Genomic DNA, 18437 nt, shown 5'->3' with positions numbered 1-18437 from the left:
GCACGTTGACTTTATTAAAATTTTTGTAAGTCAAATCTGTACATGAGGAGAATAACCCAATCGTCATAACAGAATAATAGCGCTGGCCGGAGAAACCATACATTTCAAACAACAACAACACATGTAACGTGCAAAAAACATCACAGCCTACAGTGAGGGAAAAAAGTATTTGATCCCCTGCTGATTGTGTACGTTTGCCCACTGACAAAGAAATGATCAGTCTATAATTTTAATGGTAGGTTTATTTGAACAGTGAGAGACAGAATAACAACAACAAAATCCAGAAAAACGCATGTCAAAAATGTTATAAATTGATTTGCATTTTAATGAGGGAAATAAGTATTTGACCCCTCTGCAAAACATGACTTAGTACTTGGTGGCAAAACCCTTGTTGGCAATCACAGAGGTCAAACGTTTCTTGTAGTCGGCCACCAGGTTTGTACACATCTCAGGAGGGATTTTGTCCCACTCCTCTTTGCACTGTATGTGCATTTTGGGAAAACAAATATCGTCAGTTCTTGAAACTGCATTGTGGTCCTCCTTGTCTTACTTAGGTCAACATCAAAAGTAATTTGAACGAACGTGGCCGACAGTGGTGACACAGTAATAGACAACTGTGGACCGGTTACATCATCATTAGATGTCATCAGTACAGTAGAGTCAGTCATCAGAGTCTATTGCTGCAAAGGCTTTCCTCTGAAAACTACGTGTGCGGAGCCCCCACATGCACGCTATGGGCCCCATTAGCTCGGCTAATGCCAACAGTAATCACATCTGTAAATGACGCGAAAACCCCCATTGTAACAGAATAACAGTGCAGGCCGGAAAATCCACAAGTAAAAAAAAAACACTCAACATTTTTTAAAAAGCACGCAACCTTTTGTGCAATTGCAAAAAAAAAAATGCACTTCTTCAGCAAATGCCCACATTATTTGCACGTGCACAGAGGCTGTGTGCACAGGTGGGGAACAGTGGTGCAGCGGTTAGCGTGTTGTGCTACGAACCCGGCCAACTGAACCGGTCCTTGGCCTTCAGTTTCAGTTTCATTTATTTGGAATAACCCTGTGAGCCATGCGGCTCTTGATTCGGGTGCAACCGCAACAAACAATTAAATTACAAGATGCGTTTAAAATTTCTTGTACGCAATTTTAAACATCCCCTACAAAAACAATAACATCTTCCAGAAAAAGCACCGTTTGTTTATGCTGCGTACAAAAATATGCAAAAAAAAAAAATCTAATTTTGCTGTTAGATCACAATAACAATCATAATACAATATAGATAAAAAATGTAGGTATAACTCTATACTACATGAAAAAATCGGGCTAAACTAAACCTCTCTAGAAATTACTGAAATAATGCTATAAAAACAATGTAATAGTGATCGTAAAAAATGTGATTGAAAGTTTACAATATCAACATACACAACATATATTACTAATCCTAGCATCCTTCGCTTGCTGCATGAGTCAATCCATAATAGCAGGAGTAACAATAGTAGTAGCAGCACACTATAATCAAAATGCATGATAATTTCTCGCATTGGTCATCTATAGCTATATATTTGATTTCAGGCCACTGGATAGCAGTGGCAGCTCCTCTAGGTCGACTCAGCCTCAAATGAGTACCTGGTGCGATCTGGGACAAATCGCGGTCGGGTGTGGTGCTGGTCACCCACCTCCCCTCGTGTGCCGTGCCGGCCTTCATCGGTGCTGCCCCAACAGCACTTGTCCCAACAGCCTGTCAAAGCTATACCGTGGTCTTTGTCTTTGTGCTCTTTACACATCTCCGTGTGTTGTTTTGAAACTTGTTTTCGACATCGCGCAGAGGTCGTTTGCGAGCACCAGAGTCCCTTTCTGACCCTGGAGTGTTCTCGCACCGTGACCTCGTGTGGGCCTGCATACCCCCCCACCCCCCCCCTACATACCCCCCCACCCCCCCCCCTGCATACCCCCCCACCCCCCCCATTCCTGCCCCCCCCCAGGAGGTCGTCCTTCACCAGGTGGCCGAGTGCCGGCTGGAGATCGAGCAGTCGCGGCTGCTGACGCTGAAAGCTGCGCACGCCATCGACGCCGTGGGCGCCGCCCGTGCCCGCAAGGAGGTGTGGCGACTCTGCTTTCCCGTCTTGTCATCCGGCCCGAGGTGGCGTTGTAGCCAGCGGGCTCAAATCCGGGTCGGGGGTCAGAATCAGAATGTTTATTTGTCCTGGAGGAATCCCCCATGAGCTCTACGGAGCTATTTTTCACAGATGTCCAGTAGGACTCGGTCTGTCGTCCATCCGCGGCCGATGAGTAACCGCTCCATGGGAAGTCGACAGCGGTCAACAGCGGTGCATCGCGCTGATAGACTGGCCCCTTCCATGGAAACGTGGAATTTCCACCACTGGCTAATGGTCATCAGCGGGGATGAGTGCTGCGCTATTGTTCATTGGTGCAGGGAGAAAATGTGAATTGTCTTCTTCATAAATTCAGCTGACTTGCAGTCTTTCTGTCCACGCCCAATCTTCCCTTTATGCATTTCAACGCGCACATTTTACTGTTTAAAATGTAATAGACGCGTGCAACGTTTTGATTTCCTAAGAGTTTGGATAATCAACGTCGTCCGCCGGGGAACTGCTCACGCGCAATTCAAAAATGGTTATTTTTGTCAACTTTCTCTAAGAGGGCTTCCAGTTTTCTCAGCACCACACGGGGTAGGGGCATTCTTTTTCAACTCCAAGTCAGTCAGTCTCCCTGCCCCTCCCTCCGCTAGGGGCCATTTCCCAATACACCGTCGCACGGCTGTTGTATTTTTCCCGTCGTTGGGCAGCGGTGATGATGAATTATGGCGAGTCTCGACTCGCTTGGCACGATGGTCGATCGCAATCGCACAGTTGCAGAGTGTGGCACGGTGGACGTGCAGTACGCTTCTCTCGGCCAACACCTGTGACGATTATCTGAACCAGTCCTGGGCCTCCCCGCATTTGGCATGTGTTACAAGCGCTCGCTCTACAATGACGATCGGTATGCATGACTAAACTATTTCAAGTTTAGGCTTCAATTCTGCATGTGTATGTTATACTGTATAGTGTATGTGTAAGGGACTATGGGGCAGCAGTAGCGTAGAATGTTAGCACGCCACACTGCGAACCCGGCGATCCGAGTTCGATTCCCGCTCACGGCCAACACCAGTGATGATTATTTGAACCGGTCCTGGGCCTCCACTAGGTCGGCTTAGACTAGAATGATGACCTGGTGCGGTGTGTAAACGTTGCGGCCGGGCGCGGTGCCTACCACCCACCCCTCCGTGTGCCTTGCCGGCCTTCATAGGTGCAACTCGTTAGCAGCGCTTGCCCCAACAGTCTGTTCGGGCTACACGAGGGATCTTTGTCTTTGCTAACGGACTTTGTTTGCAGCATGCGACGATGATACGATGACGCCTCCGTGGACTCTGTGTGGTCTTTTTCCTGTCGTCGTCGCCGCCGCAGATTTCCATGATCAAAGTGGCCGCCCCCCGCATGGCCTGCAAAGTGTTGGACCGCGCCATTCAGGTGCACGGGGGTGCAGGGGTCTCGGAAGACTTCCCTCTCGCTCACATGTAAGCACTTTGCCGTCTTCAGGGTTTACAGAGCGGTCCTTTACAGATAGTTCGGGTTTTTTTTTTCTTCCAGTCCTGAGATCAAGGCCGATAATTGAACGCAGCCATTGCCCGAGCTGTTAACCACACCTCGACAATGATTTCTTTCTGCCAGACAATGCAACTCTTGCACAGTTGATACCATATCTGCAAAGTCTCCTCTTTGCATCTCATCACCGTTTGACTTTAGGTCATCCGCTCGCTTTCCAACTCCAGAATGCCACTCTAGTGCCTGTATAGGTAACCTGCCTTTCTCCTTTCTGCTTACATCCCCGACCCATCTCAACCTCCTCATCTCCTTTCAAATTCAGTCGAGCAAGAAGTAAATGCAACCACTCCCAACCTGTGCACCTTTTTATCTTTTTATTGTTCTCTCTGCTCTCTGCGTGTACTCCAAAGGGGGGTCGCGGGTGGGGGGCAGGGAGGGCAACTGCCGGTCGTGTGCCCTATCTTTCCCTCGCGGGCATCCCTTTTCGCGAAGATCCGCCGACTTGGTCGTCGCCCGGCGGCGCGTGCGTCTGCGTTTGCAGGCTCGCGTTGGCGCGCACCCTGCGGTTGGCAGACGGGCCGGATGAGGTTCACCTCTCGGCCATTGGCAAGCAAGAACTCGGGGAGCAGCTGAAGGCGAGGCTGTGATCATGTGACCACCACGTGAGCTGCCCAGGCATATCGGGCAGAGGACTGCGCTGCGCAATTTCGGTCGTGGTGATTGTGACTGATGTTTGCTATCGTAGGGAGACTCAAGGGGAATTTGTTCTTCTGATCGGGCTTCGTGTGACGTTTATCCGGCACATGCAAGTACCTTTTTGGCGATGTGCTGTAAAGGTTTGTGATTTACAGTTAAGAATAAGGGATTTACAAAAGTGTCACGTGGAATGTGATGAGAGGGTTTATAAATATGTAATTATTTCACAGTGTTTATTTTTTTTGAGTGCAGTACAAAGGTATACGACAGAGCACGTGTAATCATTGAAGCAAATGTACATATAATTACGAATATTATTTCGAACATTAATTTTAATCAGAGAAAAACAAACTCGCACATTTCATAACCTGATGGAAATGGAACGCATTCTTACACTCACAGGGGCCTTGTTAATATGTAGTATGAATATATTATTTTAATTGATACTACAATGTAAAAAATGATGCCTATTCAAAAACACACAAAGACATCGATTTTTAGATAGTCGATGGGTTAATTTGCGCGGTTTCACTTTGTGTGCTCCCCCTTTATGTAACGCATCTCCTCCCGCACAAAGCGAAGGAAACCTGTTTAGCCTTATGCTACATACAGTATCACGATGTTTAGAGACTTATATTTCGGATGGAATGGCATCTCAGCAACAGACGGTGGAACTCTGACAATTCGCGGGTGCATTGTCCCTCTAATAAAAAAAAAGTATCAGAGGTTAATGTCATAGCTAAAGAATACCCAAACAACTCTATAACACAAAGTGCCTGTACATCAAAATGCACCGATGAGCCAAGTAGCTGCAAAACATTCCTGCGGAGGGAGCTGGTAGGAACGTTGGGTTGCTCGGTCAATGGCCAGGGTCAACGGCGGCGTGGTGTATTCCGCAAATATGGTCGACTGTGAGGGCGGGCACAAGCCGGCGTGAGTAGGTTAAACGTTGAGTTTTATAAGGGCACCACGGGGTGAGCAGCCCCTCCCCACCCAGCCCCACCCCCCACCCAGCCCCACCCTCCCCACCCAGCCCCTCCCCACCCAGCCCCTCCCCACCCAGCCCCTCCCCACCCTCCCCTCCCCACCCAGCCACACCCACCCAGCCCCTCCCCAACCTCCCCTCCCCACCCAGCCCCTCCCTCCCCACCCAGCCCCTCCCTCCACGACGGACGGACACAATAATCCCCTGTGGGCTGGTGTAACCAGGAGGTTCCTACCAGTATTAATGGTTGAGCATATATATATTTTGTTGCACACACACGCTGAATTTAAAAATAAATAAATATGAATGAGCCGTAGAAAATGAACTCAGGATCAGTGAAAGTAACGAGATGCATAGAGCCGCAGTTCTTGCTGGCGGGCTGAAGATTATCGCCATGACCCCTCACGTGGCTTCACGCCACGTGAGCCCGAGGCATTATCTTCCCGCAGATCTTTAATTCGCGGAAGAAGGCTGCTTGCTTAATCCCAATAAAACTCTGTTGATTTCCCAACCCAAGGAACACTGTTGATTTACGGTCGCGTTATACCAAGCCTCGTTCGTTATTACCGTACATACTCCCCCTCCGAACGCATTCGCTCGTTTGTCTTGCGGTCGGCACACATGGGACACGTGCAGTCGTGACAATGTATCTATTTAAATGCTTTTGTAACGTACATGAAGATGTAAAGAGTTGCACCCCGACACTCCCAGGCTGCATGCGGCTGAATTAGAAAAGGCCTTGGGGAGCCTCTGAATATGATGTCAGCCTTTTCGTAATATTTGTTTTCAGTTTTCGTGGAACCATTCGCCGCATCTTTTTTTGCTTTGCATCCTAACCACGGTCATGACATAAGAACTGTACCGGCCGTTTGCCAGTCCACAACTTGATGGATTCCTCTCTGCCCCGTGTCGTACGACCATACTTCACCACGCCGGTTGGCGAAGCGACCCGGGTGGAGGGTGGTCCAGGACCGCTTGGGATATCGCCCGCCGCCGATGTTAGCCGTGGTCGGGAATCAAACTCGGGTCGCCGGAAATTGTCGCTCAGCGGCTTTTAACCACTGCACCGCAAGCGGAGGTTACAAACGCGGGAGGAAGTCGCGCCGATCATATCGTTGACTCTGCACCTCATCCGATCAACACGGGCTGGCTACGTATACATTGTGATTTAAGTTCAACGTACGTACATCCACGCCTAAGATAGGGCAAGGGCGGTTTGCGCCGTGCCATCTGCTTGTCGCGCGGGCCTCGCGTATTTCAAAACGACGAATGCCCACGCTGTCGCGCCGCTGTACAGGAACGCCAGGCACTGCGCTGCTTGTTTCCCGTAGAAGACCCCCTCGGCCGCGACGCAGTTAAACGTCAAGAAATCCGCCGACTTCAGCACCTCCGCCAAGAGCAGCGTGTGGTACGGCAGCCAGCAGACCAAGAACAAGCAAAAGTAAACGCGCGCAAGCTCTCGCCGCCCGCTGCAGTCGAACGCCGGGTCCCTGCGGGCGGCGATGTAAAACGACGCGAAAACCACGACGGCCGTCGCGCAACCCAAGGAGACGCCGAGGACCCCGACGGCCGCCTCCCACGTGCGCGCGCTCTCGAAGTCGAGGTCCGGCTCGCACCTCTGGCCGCCCGCCGCCGTCACGACGACGAGGCTGGGCAGCGAAGCGCCGACGGCAAGGAGCCACGACGCGGCGCACATCGACGCCCTCGCGACCGTCCCGCTCCCGAAAGTGGAGAACTGTTCCACTCCCATGGAGGCCACGGAGAGGGCAGTGCCATACTGGTAGAGCTCGAACGTGAAGAACAGCAGCTTGCACAGGGCCCCGGCGCCCGACGGCCAGTGGCCGACGCCGTGTCGCGTGACCACGACGAGCGCCGGCAGCGTGGAGATGCCGCAGAGGCACGCGGCGGTGTGGCTCAGAGGCAGCAGCGTGTTCGACACGCGGGCGCCCGGCGGGTGGTCGGTGGCCAGCAGCCACAGGACGGCGAGGTTTGGCACGAGGCCGAGGACGAACGCCGCGGCGTAGAGGACGGAGATTCCAGCGTTGAAGGCGTCGTTGTCCACCGTCTTGCACGGCAGGCAGTCGAGGAAGTCGCACACTCTGTCGGACACGTCCGGCAGCGGTGGGTCCAAGTATGAGTAATTCGAGGTCGTGTCCCACGGCTCGTTTTCATCCATGGTTTTGTGTGCGCTAGCGGTAGCGCTTCAACACTGGCCTGTAAAGGAACGATGCGAAATTAATATCTGGATTACCTAAGTTCGGACCAAATCAAACATTATTTGGCGGTCCTGCCCTTAAAATTAAAACGTAGATATTAGGCGACGTTTTGGGCAATTGCCCCATGTGATTCTTCTCCATATGCAGGCAGGAGGGCCATTGCCCAAAACTTTGATTTATTTTTTCCTTCCCCTCCTAAGGCCGCAGTGTTATTGACGAACGCGTTGTTGAGCTTTGCGGATTCGAAGAAGTTCTGGCAACATTTCCCCGACGACGATAACGACGACGACGATGGCAAAATTCCAAACATTCAACGACGGTCACGCACAGAAATCCTACGCTGGCATTTAAATGGATACCTTTGTTTCCACCAAATGTGCGCGTACCTTGGTCATGCAGCCCCACTGCGTAATGACGTGGTGGTTTGGCGGGGGGGGAGTCGAGGAAGCAGCATGTTGCGTGAGTCGCTTTCGTCAGATGTGTGATGAAGCAAGCCCCTCCGCCCGTCCCCCACCCCCCCGTGGCCTTGGTGAGACGTTAGCGTCATCCAGCCGTACCCTGCTGCACCCCCCTTGGTAGTGCAGCCCGAATGACAACTTTGCTTGTGTCTGAAGAGTAACCACCCCCCGCATCCCACACACGTTGTGTTTGCAATTTCTGTATTGAGACAGAAACGGACATCCTTCTGCATTTGATGGAAGATGGTAAAACAAAAATGGAGCTGCGACAATGAAGTCGATCAATCGAGTGAATTGAGTAATCCGCATTTTTTTTGTTGCGGTCGATTTCTTGGGTCCCTTTAAAAATTGTGCTCGCCCCGACGGCATCGTGCCTCCTGAAGGTGGGAAACCCCCTACAAGCCACGCCCATTGTGATGATGACATCACCAAGCCCCCACCCATCACCTCCCGTCCAGCGGCACATGTGGGAGCAGAGGCAGAGACATTTCCCCCTCTCCCCCCCCAAACAACTATATCACTTTATCCAGTTAAGGTATTGAACTGATAATCTGAAATAGCATTAATGGGTAAGAATATGAATGGCTCTACAGCACATGTTGTTACAACTTACAGCTCGTTATGAGTAAGCAATCTCAATATTGTTGTATATTGTTTATATCTTGAATACAGTACTCCATTCGTGCGATTCCAAAGGGGTTTATTTTTTTATTCGAAAACCGTGCAGTATCTTTACGATCCAATAGTTGAAATGTTGAATGATTTGTAACAGTAGATCCGTTACAACATTCATCGTCTCTCTCGAGTATTTTAAATTGTAGTTATTAAACATTGGCGTTCCAGTCTTTCTTTTGTAAATACGTCTTCATTATGGAATTGATAATTCTATACCATAAAAAACGTTTACATTTCAGCTTGAGAAATTTATACCATTGAATTTTTTGTACTGTTTGTCTCATACCTAGAAAATACATGTAAAATATATTTTACTTACCAATATTATCCAGTATTACATACAAGCACTCTGTATAAATGCGACATTTTATACATGTATAAAAAGTATTTTAGCATCTACAGATTTTTCTCACGGCGAGCAAACTCTTACTTGGTCATTCTTTACACATCATAGAATACAGTTGACAATTTAAGCAGCAAAGTTTTACATTTGGGTACAAGCCGTATCTATGACTGGGTAATCGCGTGCACCGTGCGGGGGGGGTCTTGAATTTTTCCAGACAAACTGGCTTCAAAGTCAGCGGTCCGCTTCGGATCGGTTCGGCAGTATGACCGCGCATTCCGTGTCCTGAGTGACGTAGGTGCAGTCCTCCGCGAGCAGGTCGTGCGAGGCGGTGCTCGCCTTGAACTTGACCACGACGGAGCGGATGAACTCCTGCCGGCGCCGCTTGTCCACGAAGCAGTAGAGCACGGGGTTGACGCAGCACTGGCCCACGGCGAGGCACTGCGTCACGTGCAGCCCCACGTACAGCGCTTCGTCCAGCGCGCAGCCCAACCGCAGCACGCGCAGCAGCGCCAGCGCGTCCGCAAGCAAGAGCACGTGGTAGGGCGTCCAGCAGACCGCGAAGACCGTCGCGTACGCCAGCACGATCGTGCGGCCGTTGTTCCTCTCCGAGAGGCCGTGCCACGCGATGGCCCGGTAGAGGAGCACCGAGCTGACGACGATCATTGGGAAGGGCACGAGGAAGCCCAGCGTGTTGTACAGCAGGGTGATGCCGGCCATCCACTTGAAAAAGTGGTCCGGGGGCAGGTCCGCGCGGCAGTGGGTCTCGCCGCTGGGAGTCGTCACGGCTCGGATGTAGATGATCTCGGGCAGCGACGCCACCACGGCCAGCAGCCAGGCGATGGCGCATATCAGGAGGCGCGCGCGTTCTTTCCGCCGACTGGACGCCTCGTGGAAGTGCACGAAGGTGATGTACCTGTCGACGCTCATGGCGGTCACGAAGAACACGCCGGCGAACAGGTTGACGCTGAAGGTGACGTTGGTGAGCTTGCACAGGAAGTTGCCATAGAGCCACTGGTCGTCGTGCAAAAACGAGGCCACCATCACGGGCATGACGAGTACGATGCAGATGTTGGAAATGGCGAGGTTGACGACGTACAGATGAGTCTCGAACCTGTGTTTGTGAAAGAACACGTTGAAGCAGAACACGGCCACGTTGCCTGCGACTCCGACGACGAAGATGAAGAGGTAAACGATGGATATGCCGATGAGAATGGCGCCCTTGTTGAGGACCTGTGGGCATTCGAAGTGCTTGTAGGAAGAGCTGCAGTTTGCGTCCGTAGACTCGTTGCACATCGGCTCCAGATCCCAGTAGTCGGTGAAGTTCAAGAAGGCTTCCGAGTCAAAGTCAAGAGTGAGGTCCATGTTGGAGTTGTCTCTGTGTGTTCGCAGCCTGCAAAGAGAATACACGCACGGCACATTAACACGTGGCAGGCTTTCGCGGCCAACATGATCCATAATAGAGGTTGTTTTTTGGGGTACAATCTCCCCTCCCCACCCAGCCCCTCCCCACCCAGCCCCCACCCAGCCCCTCCCCACCCTCCCCTCTCCACCCAGCCCCACCCCTCCCATTTTTGGATGCACGACGGACGGACACAATAATCCCCTGTGCGCTGGTATACCCAGGAGGTTCCTACCAGTATAAATACCAGATGTAGGATAGACTACATATAGTGCATCTGACTACACAAAGACAAAGATCCCCGTATAGCCTTCACAGACTGTTGGGGAAAGTGCTGTTAGCGAGCACCTATGAAGGCCCAACACGCCATCGTGGGAAGTGGGTGGCCAGCACCGCGCCCGGCCGCCTTTGTTTCCCCAAGTGGTGATGTTTACACACTAGGTACTCATTTAAGGCTGAGTCGACTTAGGGGAGGCGCATGACCGGTTCCGATATTCGTCACTCATGTTGGTTGTTGGGCAGGAATCAAAACCCGGGTCGCGGGGGGTGGGTTTGTGGCAGCGGAGCGCGCTAACCACTGCACCACTACTCCCAATTTGACAACAAAGACAAAGATTCCCCGTATAGACTGTTGGGACAAGTGCTGTCAGCGAGCACCTATGAATGGCGACACGGCAGACGATGGGGTGGGTGGCCAGCACTACGCCCGATCACCTTTGTCTTCCCAATGGCGATGTGTACACACCGCACTAGGTACTCATTTGAGGCTGAGTCGACCTTGGGGAGGCCCAGGACCAGCTCAGATAATCGTCACTGGTGTTGGCCGTGAGCGGGACGCGAACTTGGATCGCAGGGGTTTGTGGCAGTGCAGCGCGCTAACCACTGCACCACCACTCCCCATTCGACAGTCACACTCCGCGCATTAACGTTAGCCGAGTCATCTTCAGTGCATAGCTATATGCAATCACAGAAATACATTAAAGCAGTTTATCGCCAGGACTATAGTGCAACAAAAGGTAATGCGTGTCGATGGGCTGTTTATTATGCAGAGTCAAGGTCACATATCACATGACAGTGTTCGTCAGAGACCTGCTTGCTGGCAGCTGTGAGATCTTTACATCATGAGTCAAATCCCCACTTTTTTGAACACGCGTAGCTTGTAATTACACCCTTAACAGTGGGGACTCCCTTATTTGCATGTAATGTTTTTGTTCCAGCTTCGATGACGTCTCTTTAAATCACCGTGACAAATGGGATCTTAAAAATCGAGGGGGAATTGTTCACACGGGAAGTGTCAAAAAGTCATCAGTCATAAGCACAAGGAAAAACCCCAATCCATCACGACTTAAAGTTTTTGTTTCGCCCACGGAACTGAAATTGCTGATGGCAAAACGAGACAACCAAACTCATTTAATTCCACTTCTGCCAGTGGAGAGAGAATTGCGTGGGCAGTGGTGCTCAAGCGCACCTAACAGCAAACGCAACACAAGTCGTCAATAGCACTGCCTTAAAAGGAAAACAATTGTATGAAATAAACGACGTTTCGCGGAATGACCCTTCTTCGTACCCACGAATATTGGCCATTAGCTCCAAAACGTCACCCGTTTTTTTTTACTGTCCAGTGTCCAGTTTACATGTTCCTTTACAGGCAGTGTTGTTTACTAATGCGTGATTTTGTTGTTGTTGTTGCCTAACGACCATTGCATCTAGTAAACTGCTTTATTCGATTGAAATGTATTGTCCACCTTCAAGTGTCTGGGTTGTTTTATTTATCCACGTGTCGAGTGACCAGGCTACTGCACGGGCATAAATTAGCGTGAGATCATACATCCCCTGCGAGCGTAATTCGGCTCGGGTTGATTGTATTTTTTTCACCGATCATAGTAAAATTATTATATTGATGTGCAGAAACAATAAACAGATGTACGGTGACTTCTTTGCGAATATTTAAACAGACAACGGACGTATCCGTCACGTGCTTCGGTGAATTAAGGTGATGCTTTGGAAAAGCGCCTCTCTTCACTGCTGTGAGTGGTGTTGTTAGTATTGTTACGCGTACACACACTCAGGCAGTGAACCAACCAACCATGGCTTGTGACAACGACACTGCGCAGTGGACATTAGATTGTATACATTACGCGGCAAGGGCTATACATTATCGTCGTGAATAGCGTGGAACATTGTACAGGGCGTGGCCACAATGGGGTTTGAGGAATGCATTTGAAAGAAAGGATTTCCCCAACACAAGATCGCAATGGGTGCAATTGATGTAAAACTCTGCAGCACACTCAGTGTGCACTCCCGTACACCAATGCTTTCCACGCCGGCGGGCGAGCAGGACCGATAGCTGTGGCTGGGATTCTTGGAAGTCAGGAATCTGGGTTCTGAGTGCGATGTACAAACCACTGCGCTTCACTCATGTAAATGGCCCTGAGAATTTAAAAATAAAATAACTGTGTACTTTCAAACACCTAAAATTCAACACAGTTGTCAACTACACTGCATTATTGTAAATATCTCGAATGTATATAATACAGGTTTTTGTTGGGTTAGATCGCGTAAATATATAAAAGTGCCGTTAAACCCGCCACTATCCGACACAGCAAATTAGTAAGGGTTGTCACGTAAACAGAACGTGCCAATTCGTCACTAGTACAGCACACCGGTGTGTTGGAGAGCAAAGCCACAACATTTACAATGTGAGTACGACGTTTCGCCAGTAATTACAACTAATATATATCATCTCTAATGTATATATCATTTTTGACGTTTCAGGCAATGGCCCTTCTTCAGGCCACATCTCTAAAAGGGTCTACTTGCTCTCGTGTGGCAAGCTGCAGTGGTTCTCCTTTAAACGACCTAACGATAAATACCTCTTAAAAAAAACAAAATCCATTCCAGAGAGGAAAAGATCTGGACGTTTTGGCTTCTTACCCCCCCCCCCGCCTCAAGCGTTTTTTCGGTTAAAAAAACCCCAATGAGTATAATTTCTGCAGTCATGAAAGCTTCAATCGTAGGTTATTCCCCCCCCCAAGCGGTTTCCTTTTCCCACTCAGCAACAACAACAAATAAGAGCATCACTGAACCGCATGCAAATCCTATGATACCCCGCGCAAAAAGAAACCAGCTACACACGAGTGAGTGCACGCCGGAGATGTGACATCATTCGGTAGGCTTTGGTTGTCTTACAAGGGGTACGTTTATGCCGGTGGGGGGGGGGGGTAAGCCAGCAGTGACTATGATTTCACCGCACGTTGTTAAATGACGCTGTAAAACAAAGGGCCATGATCTTCTTCTTGGTTCTTTCGGTAAAGTCACGTAGAATGGAAATATAAAATAATAAAAATAAAACATAATAAAATAATTCTCACGACGTTTCGGCCACAACGCAAGTAGCCGTCCTCAGGTGGAGAACAGGTCTGTCGAGGAGACAGAGTCTGATCTTCTTGGTTCTTTCGGTAAAGTCATGTAGAAGGGAAATAATTGTATTATATTATGTGTAATTTTTTTATTTTTTTATTTCCCTTCTACGTGACTTAACCGAAAGAACCAAGAAGATGAATCTCTGCAGTCACGAAAGCTTTAAATCGAAATTTAAAGGGCCATGATCTCGGTGCCGGTTCACATACCACACGTCGCCACTAATGTTGGTAGCCGTGGCCTGGAATCGACTCGAGGCGTACTGGAACTACGTGCCACCACTCACCACCACCAACATGTGAAAATAGTAATAATAATCACGTTTCCAAAAGCATGCTGTCATTTTACTTTGAGTACAAATTGCAGGGCTTGTCTGTTACTCAATAGCTAGTAATAGGTGACTTCATATGCCAATTCTTCAGGGAAAGTAAATATTGTTTAATTTTTATCAGGTCCCAAGGTGTAAAGTGCAGACTCCAACTCTTATCCACCGTCTTCTCTGGCCTCTCTGCTTGCTGCCAAGAAGATCTATTGCCCAACACGCCACCGATTGAAGTGTTTCCTTTAAAGGCCAACAGTGTTATTGACAAATACGTTTAGCCTTTTTAGTTGTTGTTAACATATAATTACGACATAGCAAACGTTGTCAACCTAATGATAATACCGTAATTTCCTGGCCAAATTGCTTTTGGAGTAGTACAAATACTGTTTCTGTTAAGCGAGTCATTAACATTCTTCGCCTACAGAAAACGTAAAAACCAATGACATAACACATCTTTAGTTCACTGCTTTTGCTCCAAACACCCCAATTAAATCGAACTCGAAGTGAATAATCACACGAACACATCAAAAACAGTGTGTCCTCTCCCCCACCACAGACTGCCAATCTGTGTTCTGATGAACAAAGGTCCCCCTTCAAAAGAGCATTCGCCTACCCCCAGATATAGACCCGGTTTCGACTTTCGCCTTTGATACGATATACAGTATACCGTGACTTCGTCGAATTATCAATCACGCTATATCCAATGCGGTATATATATTTAAAAAAGTCGATCTGTAGTAAGTGCGGAAAGACGCAATCGTTAATACCAGTCTTAAAATAAATAGAAATATATAATCGGCGACGTTTCGGGCAATGACCCTTCTTCATGTGCTATGGCCCATCTAACCGGTATCCATAGACACAAACACGGCCACTGCAGCGCTGATATAAAACAATGTGTCAAAGGGCTTCACATAACAACACACTAATTATCACACAGTATAAGTGTAACTTACAGCCCCTTGCAGGTGACACTGTTGGCTGTAAGTCTCACCACGTCGTGTCGGGATGTTGACCGTTGTGTGACCATCGGAACCCGACCCTCATTGACCAGCGCGGTGAAGTATGGTCGACGTTTTCCCATGCTGTCGCTGGGCCACACGCGTTTCAAGAGGCGGGAGTCACCCACGCTTTACCCCATCACACCGCACGCCATGACCTTGCCTGCCCATCGACTCCGGTGTACCCATTAACGCCACTGGGTAGTTATACCATTGGGTATAAATGGGTACCATTGCTTCAACTGCAATCGTTCCGGTGTCCTATGAATTGAAATGCAGTTCCAGTGTGCCGACCATCAACCATCACGGGATCTACGCATGGACAACTACGTCTGCATAACCATAACTGTGTGTGTGTGCGCGTATATATATACAACAACAAAAAACACGCTTTTTGTATCTTCTTCTTTCGTGCGGCTGATGAAGATGAAGAGCAACGACTGCGATTTTCACATTCGGGTGGTCAAGCCCAAATCACGGCGTCAGGAGTAGCAGAGTGGAATCGCTGTGATTTCGTATTTTGTGGCTCGGGCTCTGTTGCACAGAACATACCTTTACTGGTGCTGGCTCCAAGGGTGTCCAGGTGAACCCAACTTCACCAGGTGAGAGAGCCCCCTGTCAATAAATACACGAGTACTCGATCGATCCACGGCGACCCTCCCTCGACTCGGCTCGGGGTATATATACAAGGTGCCTCTCTCTGTGTGCGTGGGTCTCTCTCTGCTCTGGGTTACTCACGCGAAAGGCAGGAGGAGGAAACCTCCATCCAAAGACGTCATTATTGGCGGAGGCGGGTAGGGGGGGGTGCAAGGGGGCGCTTGGATGAGTCAACAGAGGGAGGGAGTGAGGGGGGACCTCGCGTGCTGTCTTTGACGTGCGATACGTGGAGCGCCGGGGAGCGGTGGCGCCGCGGTTAGCGCGCTTACAGCTCCCGAACAACCCGGCCACCCGAGTTCGATTCCAACTCGCGGCCAACGCCAGTGACGATTATCTGAACCGGTCCCGGGGAGCGGTCGTGTCGTGGTTAGCGAGCTGCGCTACGAACCCGGCGACCCGTGTTCGATTGTTGATCGTGGCCAACACCAGTGACGATTATCTGAACCGGTCCTGGGCCCACCCCTAGGTCGACTCGGCCTCAAATGAGCACCTGGTGCCGCGTATAAACATCGCCGCTGGGGAGGCGAAGGCGGCCGGGTGTGGTGCGCCGTGCCGACCTTCATAGGTGCTCGCTAACAGCACTTGCCTCGGGAACCTGGACGAGACTAGACGGGGGATCTTTGTCTTTTGCGCGTGACATCTCGGGCAGTCGACACACAACATCTTTGTCCCGTGACCTGCTGCCATCAGGGAGGCTTCCACACGTCACCTCGTGAAGAGTGTTCAGCCGCTGTGGTGGAGCGGCAGAGCGCGCAATGCGATACGAACCTGGCCCTCTCGGTTCGATTCCCCGGCCACGGTTATCGTGAGTGACGTCTAAAACCGGGTAGGGAGCTCCACGAGGTCAAAATTAGTCTGTGACGTTTGTAAACGTCGTGGTGGTTTCCCATGCCCATCTCATTATATGACAATACCTGCCCCAACAATAAGGGCCTCGTATCGAAAGACTCAACAACTACTGATCCGGTTAAAATCCTTTTGTTTCGAGATAAGTAATTTCGTTTCGGTCATGCTTCTGGCTTATGTTCGTGGAAATTTGCAGTTAGTTCAGATCTTCGGTTCGACTTTTTAACACATTGGGGTTTTCGTTAAGATGGATTGGAAACTAACTTGTTCAAGCGCATATTGATTCAAAGTCAACCAAAAAAAGTGGAGTGGAAGTCAAGTTAACTCACAACCTTGTAATGCTTTCATTACAGCAAGTTCATCCCCGATTACCCCATAAAAAACTTTAACAATAAAAACTGAACTCTAGTACCTTACCAGCTACCATAGATGTCAACCCACCCCTATTCTTCTACAGGGAAATTGAGTTTTCAGGTCCACACGGCGTACAGCCGTTTCAGTACGGGCAAAATTATTTCCGTCTATTTGTTTGTGTTTCTCCCTTGTGATTGGACTTTGGAGGATGAACGCTGAGAATTATAATGGGCACGGGTTGACCAATAAGGTCTGAATTGGTCTGTAATAAGGTAGGGCACTGATAAGGGGTTGACAGGTATGTAGTAGTGTAGTGTATAGTAGTGCAGTGTATAGTGTAGTGTATAGTGTCGTGTATAGTGTATGGTAGTCTGAATTGGTCTGTAATAAGGTAGGGCACTGGTAAGGGGTTGACAGGTATGTAGTAGTGTAGTGTATAGTAGTGCAGTGTATAGTGTAGTGTATAGTGTCGTGTATAGTGTATGGTAGTCTGAATTGGTCTGTAATAAGGTAGGGCACTGGTAAGGGGTTGACAAGTATGAGCTTACCCGAGATCCAGTGAGATCGGGTGCACATCGGGTGCGTTGGTCATTCAAGTATCACAAACGTGATGAATGAGAAGGGGGAGGGGAGGGGGGTTCGTTCATTGCGTGATGGTGGCAGTCATTGAAACCTGGTCATGATTGTAAAATACCATAATTGCAGCGTTGAGCTCGTCTGCTCGTATATATCATGATTTTAATAATTTTACGTTTCGGAAACATATAGATTTAAGTATGTCTTCGCAGAGATAATTCTTTCCAGATGTCAGTGTTTGGCCTTCTGCGTTGTTATGGGAGCCGTTATTTTGCGGATGTAAAAATATATATTAAAAAAAAAATGCATGACACAGAAGAGTAATAACATACATTTCTTCCATACGGAAAACACCCACTCTGCTCTTGAATATTTGCAGGGCAGTTCCGTTAATAATGAACAATTCGGTAGCTAAACACCACTTGGTTGATGATGAGACTCATCATTTCGAAACCGATCCACGGGTGGTTTCTTGCTTAAACACTCGTTGATGCTGAATAACGTTCATATTCTTAGGTTTTTTCGGTAAAGTCACGTAGGTAAAAAATTAAAATTAATAAAAGTAAAATAAAAATAAGATAAACATCACGACGTTTCGGAGGCAGCACAAGTTTCCGTCTTCAGGTCTTCAGGTGTATACAGCTATCGTGCTGTGACGGTTCCACCTGAAGACGGAAGTTTGTGTTGCTTCCGAAACGTCGTGATTTTTATTTAATTTTTATTTTACTTTTATTAATTTAAATTTTTTACCTACGTGACTTTACCGAAAAAACCTAAGAATATGAATCCTTGCAGTCACGAAAGCTTCAAATCTAGAACTGAATAACGTTGCTGTGGAACGGCCGTAGGTTAACCGACCAAGACAATTTTGACGTGGAGATA

At 48.9% G+C, this 18437-nt stretch overlaps 3 protein-coding genes and 1 long non-coding RNA gene across 11 annotated transcripts in view; 1 reads left to right on the top strand and 3 right to left on the bottom strand.

Moving 5' to 3' along the window:
• LOC144729540 (uncharacterized) overlaps positions 1 to 1904 on the bottom strand; it is a 32185-nt gene extending 30281 nt beyond the window's left edge. For 3 of the 4 annotated variants that reach the window (XR_013587737.1, XR_013587734.1, XR_013587725.1), the window contains exon 1: positions 1629 to 1904. This is a non-coding gene — a long non-coding RNA (uncharacterized LOC144729540). The remainder of the gene's footprint in view (positions 1 to 1628) is intronic. The other variant, XR_013587728.1, reaches the window with a different exon arrangement.
• The window catches only part of ACAD11 (acyl-CoA dehydrogenase family member 11), a 32321-nt gene extending 27295 nt beyond the window's left edge, over positions 1 to 5026 (top strand). For both annotated transcript variants that reach the window (XM_078609665.1, XM_078609576.1), the window contains exons 18-20: positions 1985 to 2101; positions 3467 to 3576; positions 4146 to 5026. In XM_078609665.1, the coding sequence (XP_078465791.1) occupies positions 1985 to 2101; positions 3467 to 3576; positions 4146 to 4251 (333 nt within the window). In that variant the 3' untranslated portion in view covers positions 4252 to 5026. The remainder of the gene's footprint in view (positions 1 to 1984; positions 2102 to 3466; positions 3577 to 4145) is intronic.
• A 624-nt stretch (positions 5027 to 5650) lies between these two features.
• On the bottom strand, positions 5651 to 8003 carry LOC144729233 (atypical chemokine receptor 3-like). 2 transcript variants are annotated; one of them, XM_078609449.1, is made up of 2 exons: positions 7861 to 8003; positions 5651 to 7499 (listed from the first exon to the last, which is right to left on the bottom strand). In XM_078609449.1, the coding sequence occupies exon 2, from the start codon at positions 7459 to 7461 to the stop codon at positions 6481 to 6483; it is 981 nt and encodes a 326-aa protein (XP_078465575.1). In that variant the 5' UTR covers positions 7462 to 7499; positions 7861 to 8003; the 3' UTR covers positions 5651 to 6480. The 2 variants fall into 2 exon arrangements, with proteins under 2 accessions (XP_078465575.1, XP_078465492.1); XM_078609366.1 differs by having other exon boundaries at positions 7888 to 7995.
• A 639-nt stretch (positions 8004 to 8642) lies between these two features.
• The window catches only part of LOC144729087 (atypical chemokine receptor 3-like), a 25277-nt gene continuing 15482 nt past the window's right edge, over positions 8643 to 18437 (bottom strand). Inside the window, exons 2-3 of one of the 3 annotated variants that reach the window (XM_078609109.1) lie at positions 15675 to 15737; positions 8643 to 10370 (exon numbers count right to left, since the gene is read on the bottom strand). In XM_078609109.1, coding sequence (XP_078465235.1) covers positions 9212 to 10342 — 1131 coding nt within the window. In that variant the 5' untranslated portion in view covers positions 10343 to 10370; positions 15675 to 15737 and the 3' untranslated portion in view covers positions 8643 to 9211. Of the gene's footprint in view, positions 10371 to 15674; positions 16251 to 18437 lie in introns of those variants that run through there. The other 2 variants (XM_078609026.1, XM_078609204.1) reach the window with 2 other exon arrangements.

This window comes from Lampetra planeri, chromosome 1, assembly GCF_965212315.1.
Source record: "Lampetra planeri chromosome 1, kcLamPlan1.2.h2, whole genome shotgun sequence".
In the NCBI taxonomy this organism is placed as follows: domain Eukaryota; kingdom Metazoa; phylum Chordata; class Hyperoartia; order Petromyzontiformes; family Petromyzontidae; genus Lampetra; species Lampetra planeri.
Note: the sequence above shows the minus strand (reverse complement) of the source record. Positions and strands in the feature narration are given on the sequence as shown.

What these genes read in the sequence shown, in the direction of transcription:
- LOC144729233 (XM_078609449.1), bottom strand. Translation starts at nt 7,461, where the DNA reads ATGGATGAAAACGAGCCGTGGGACACGACCTCGAATTACTCATACTTG.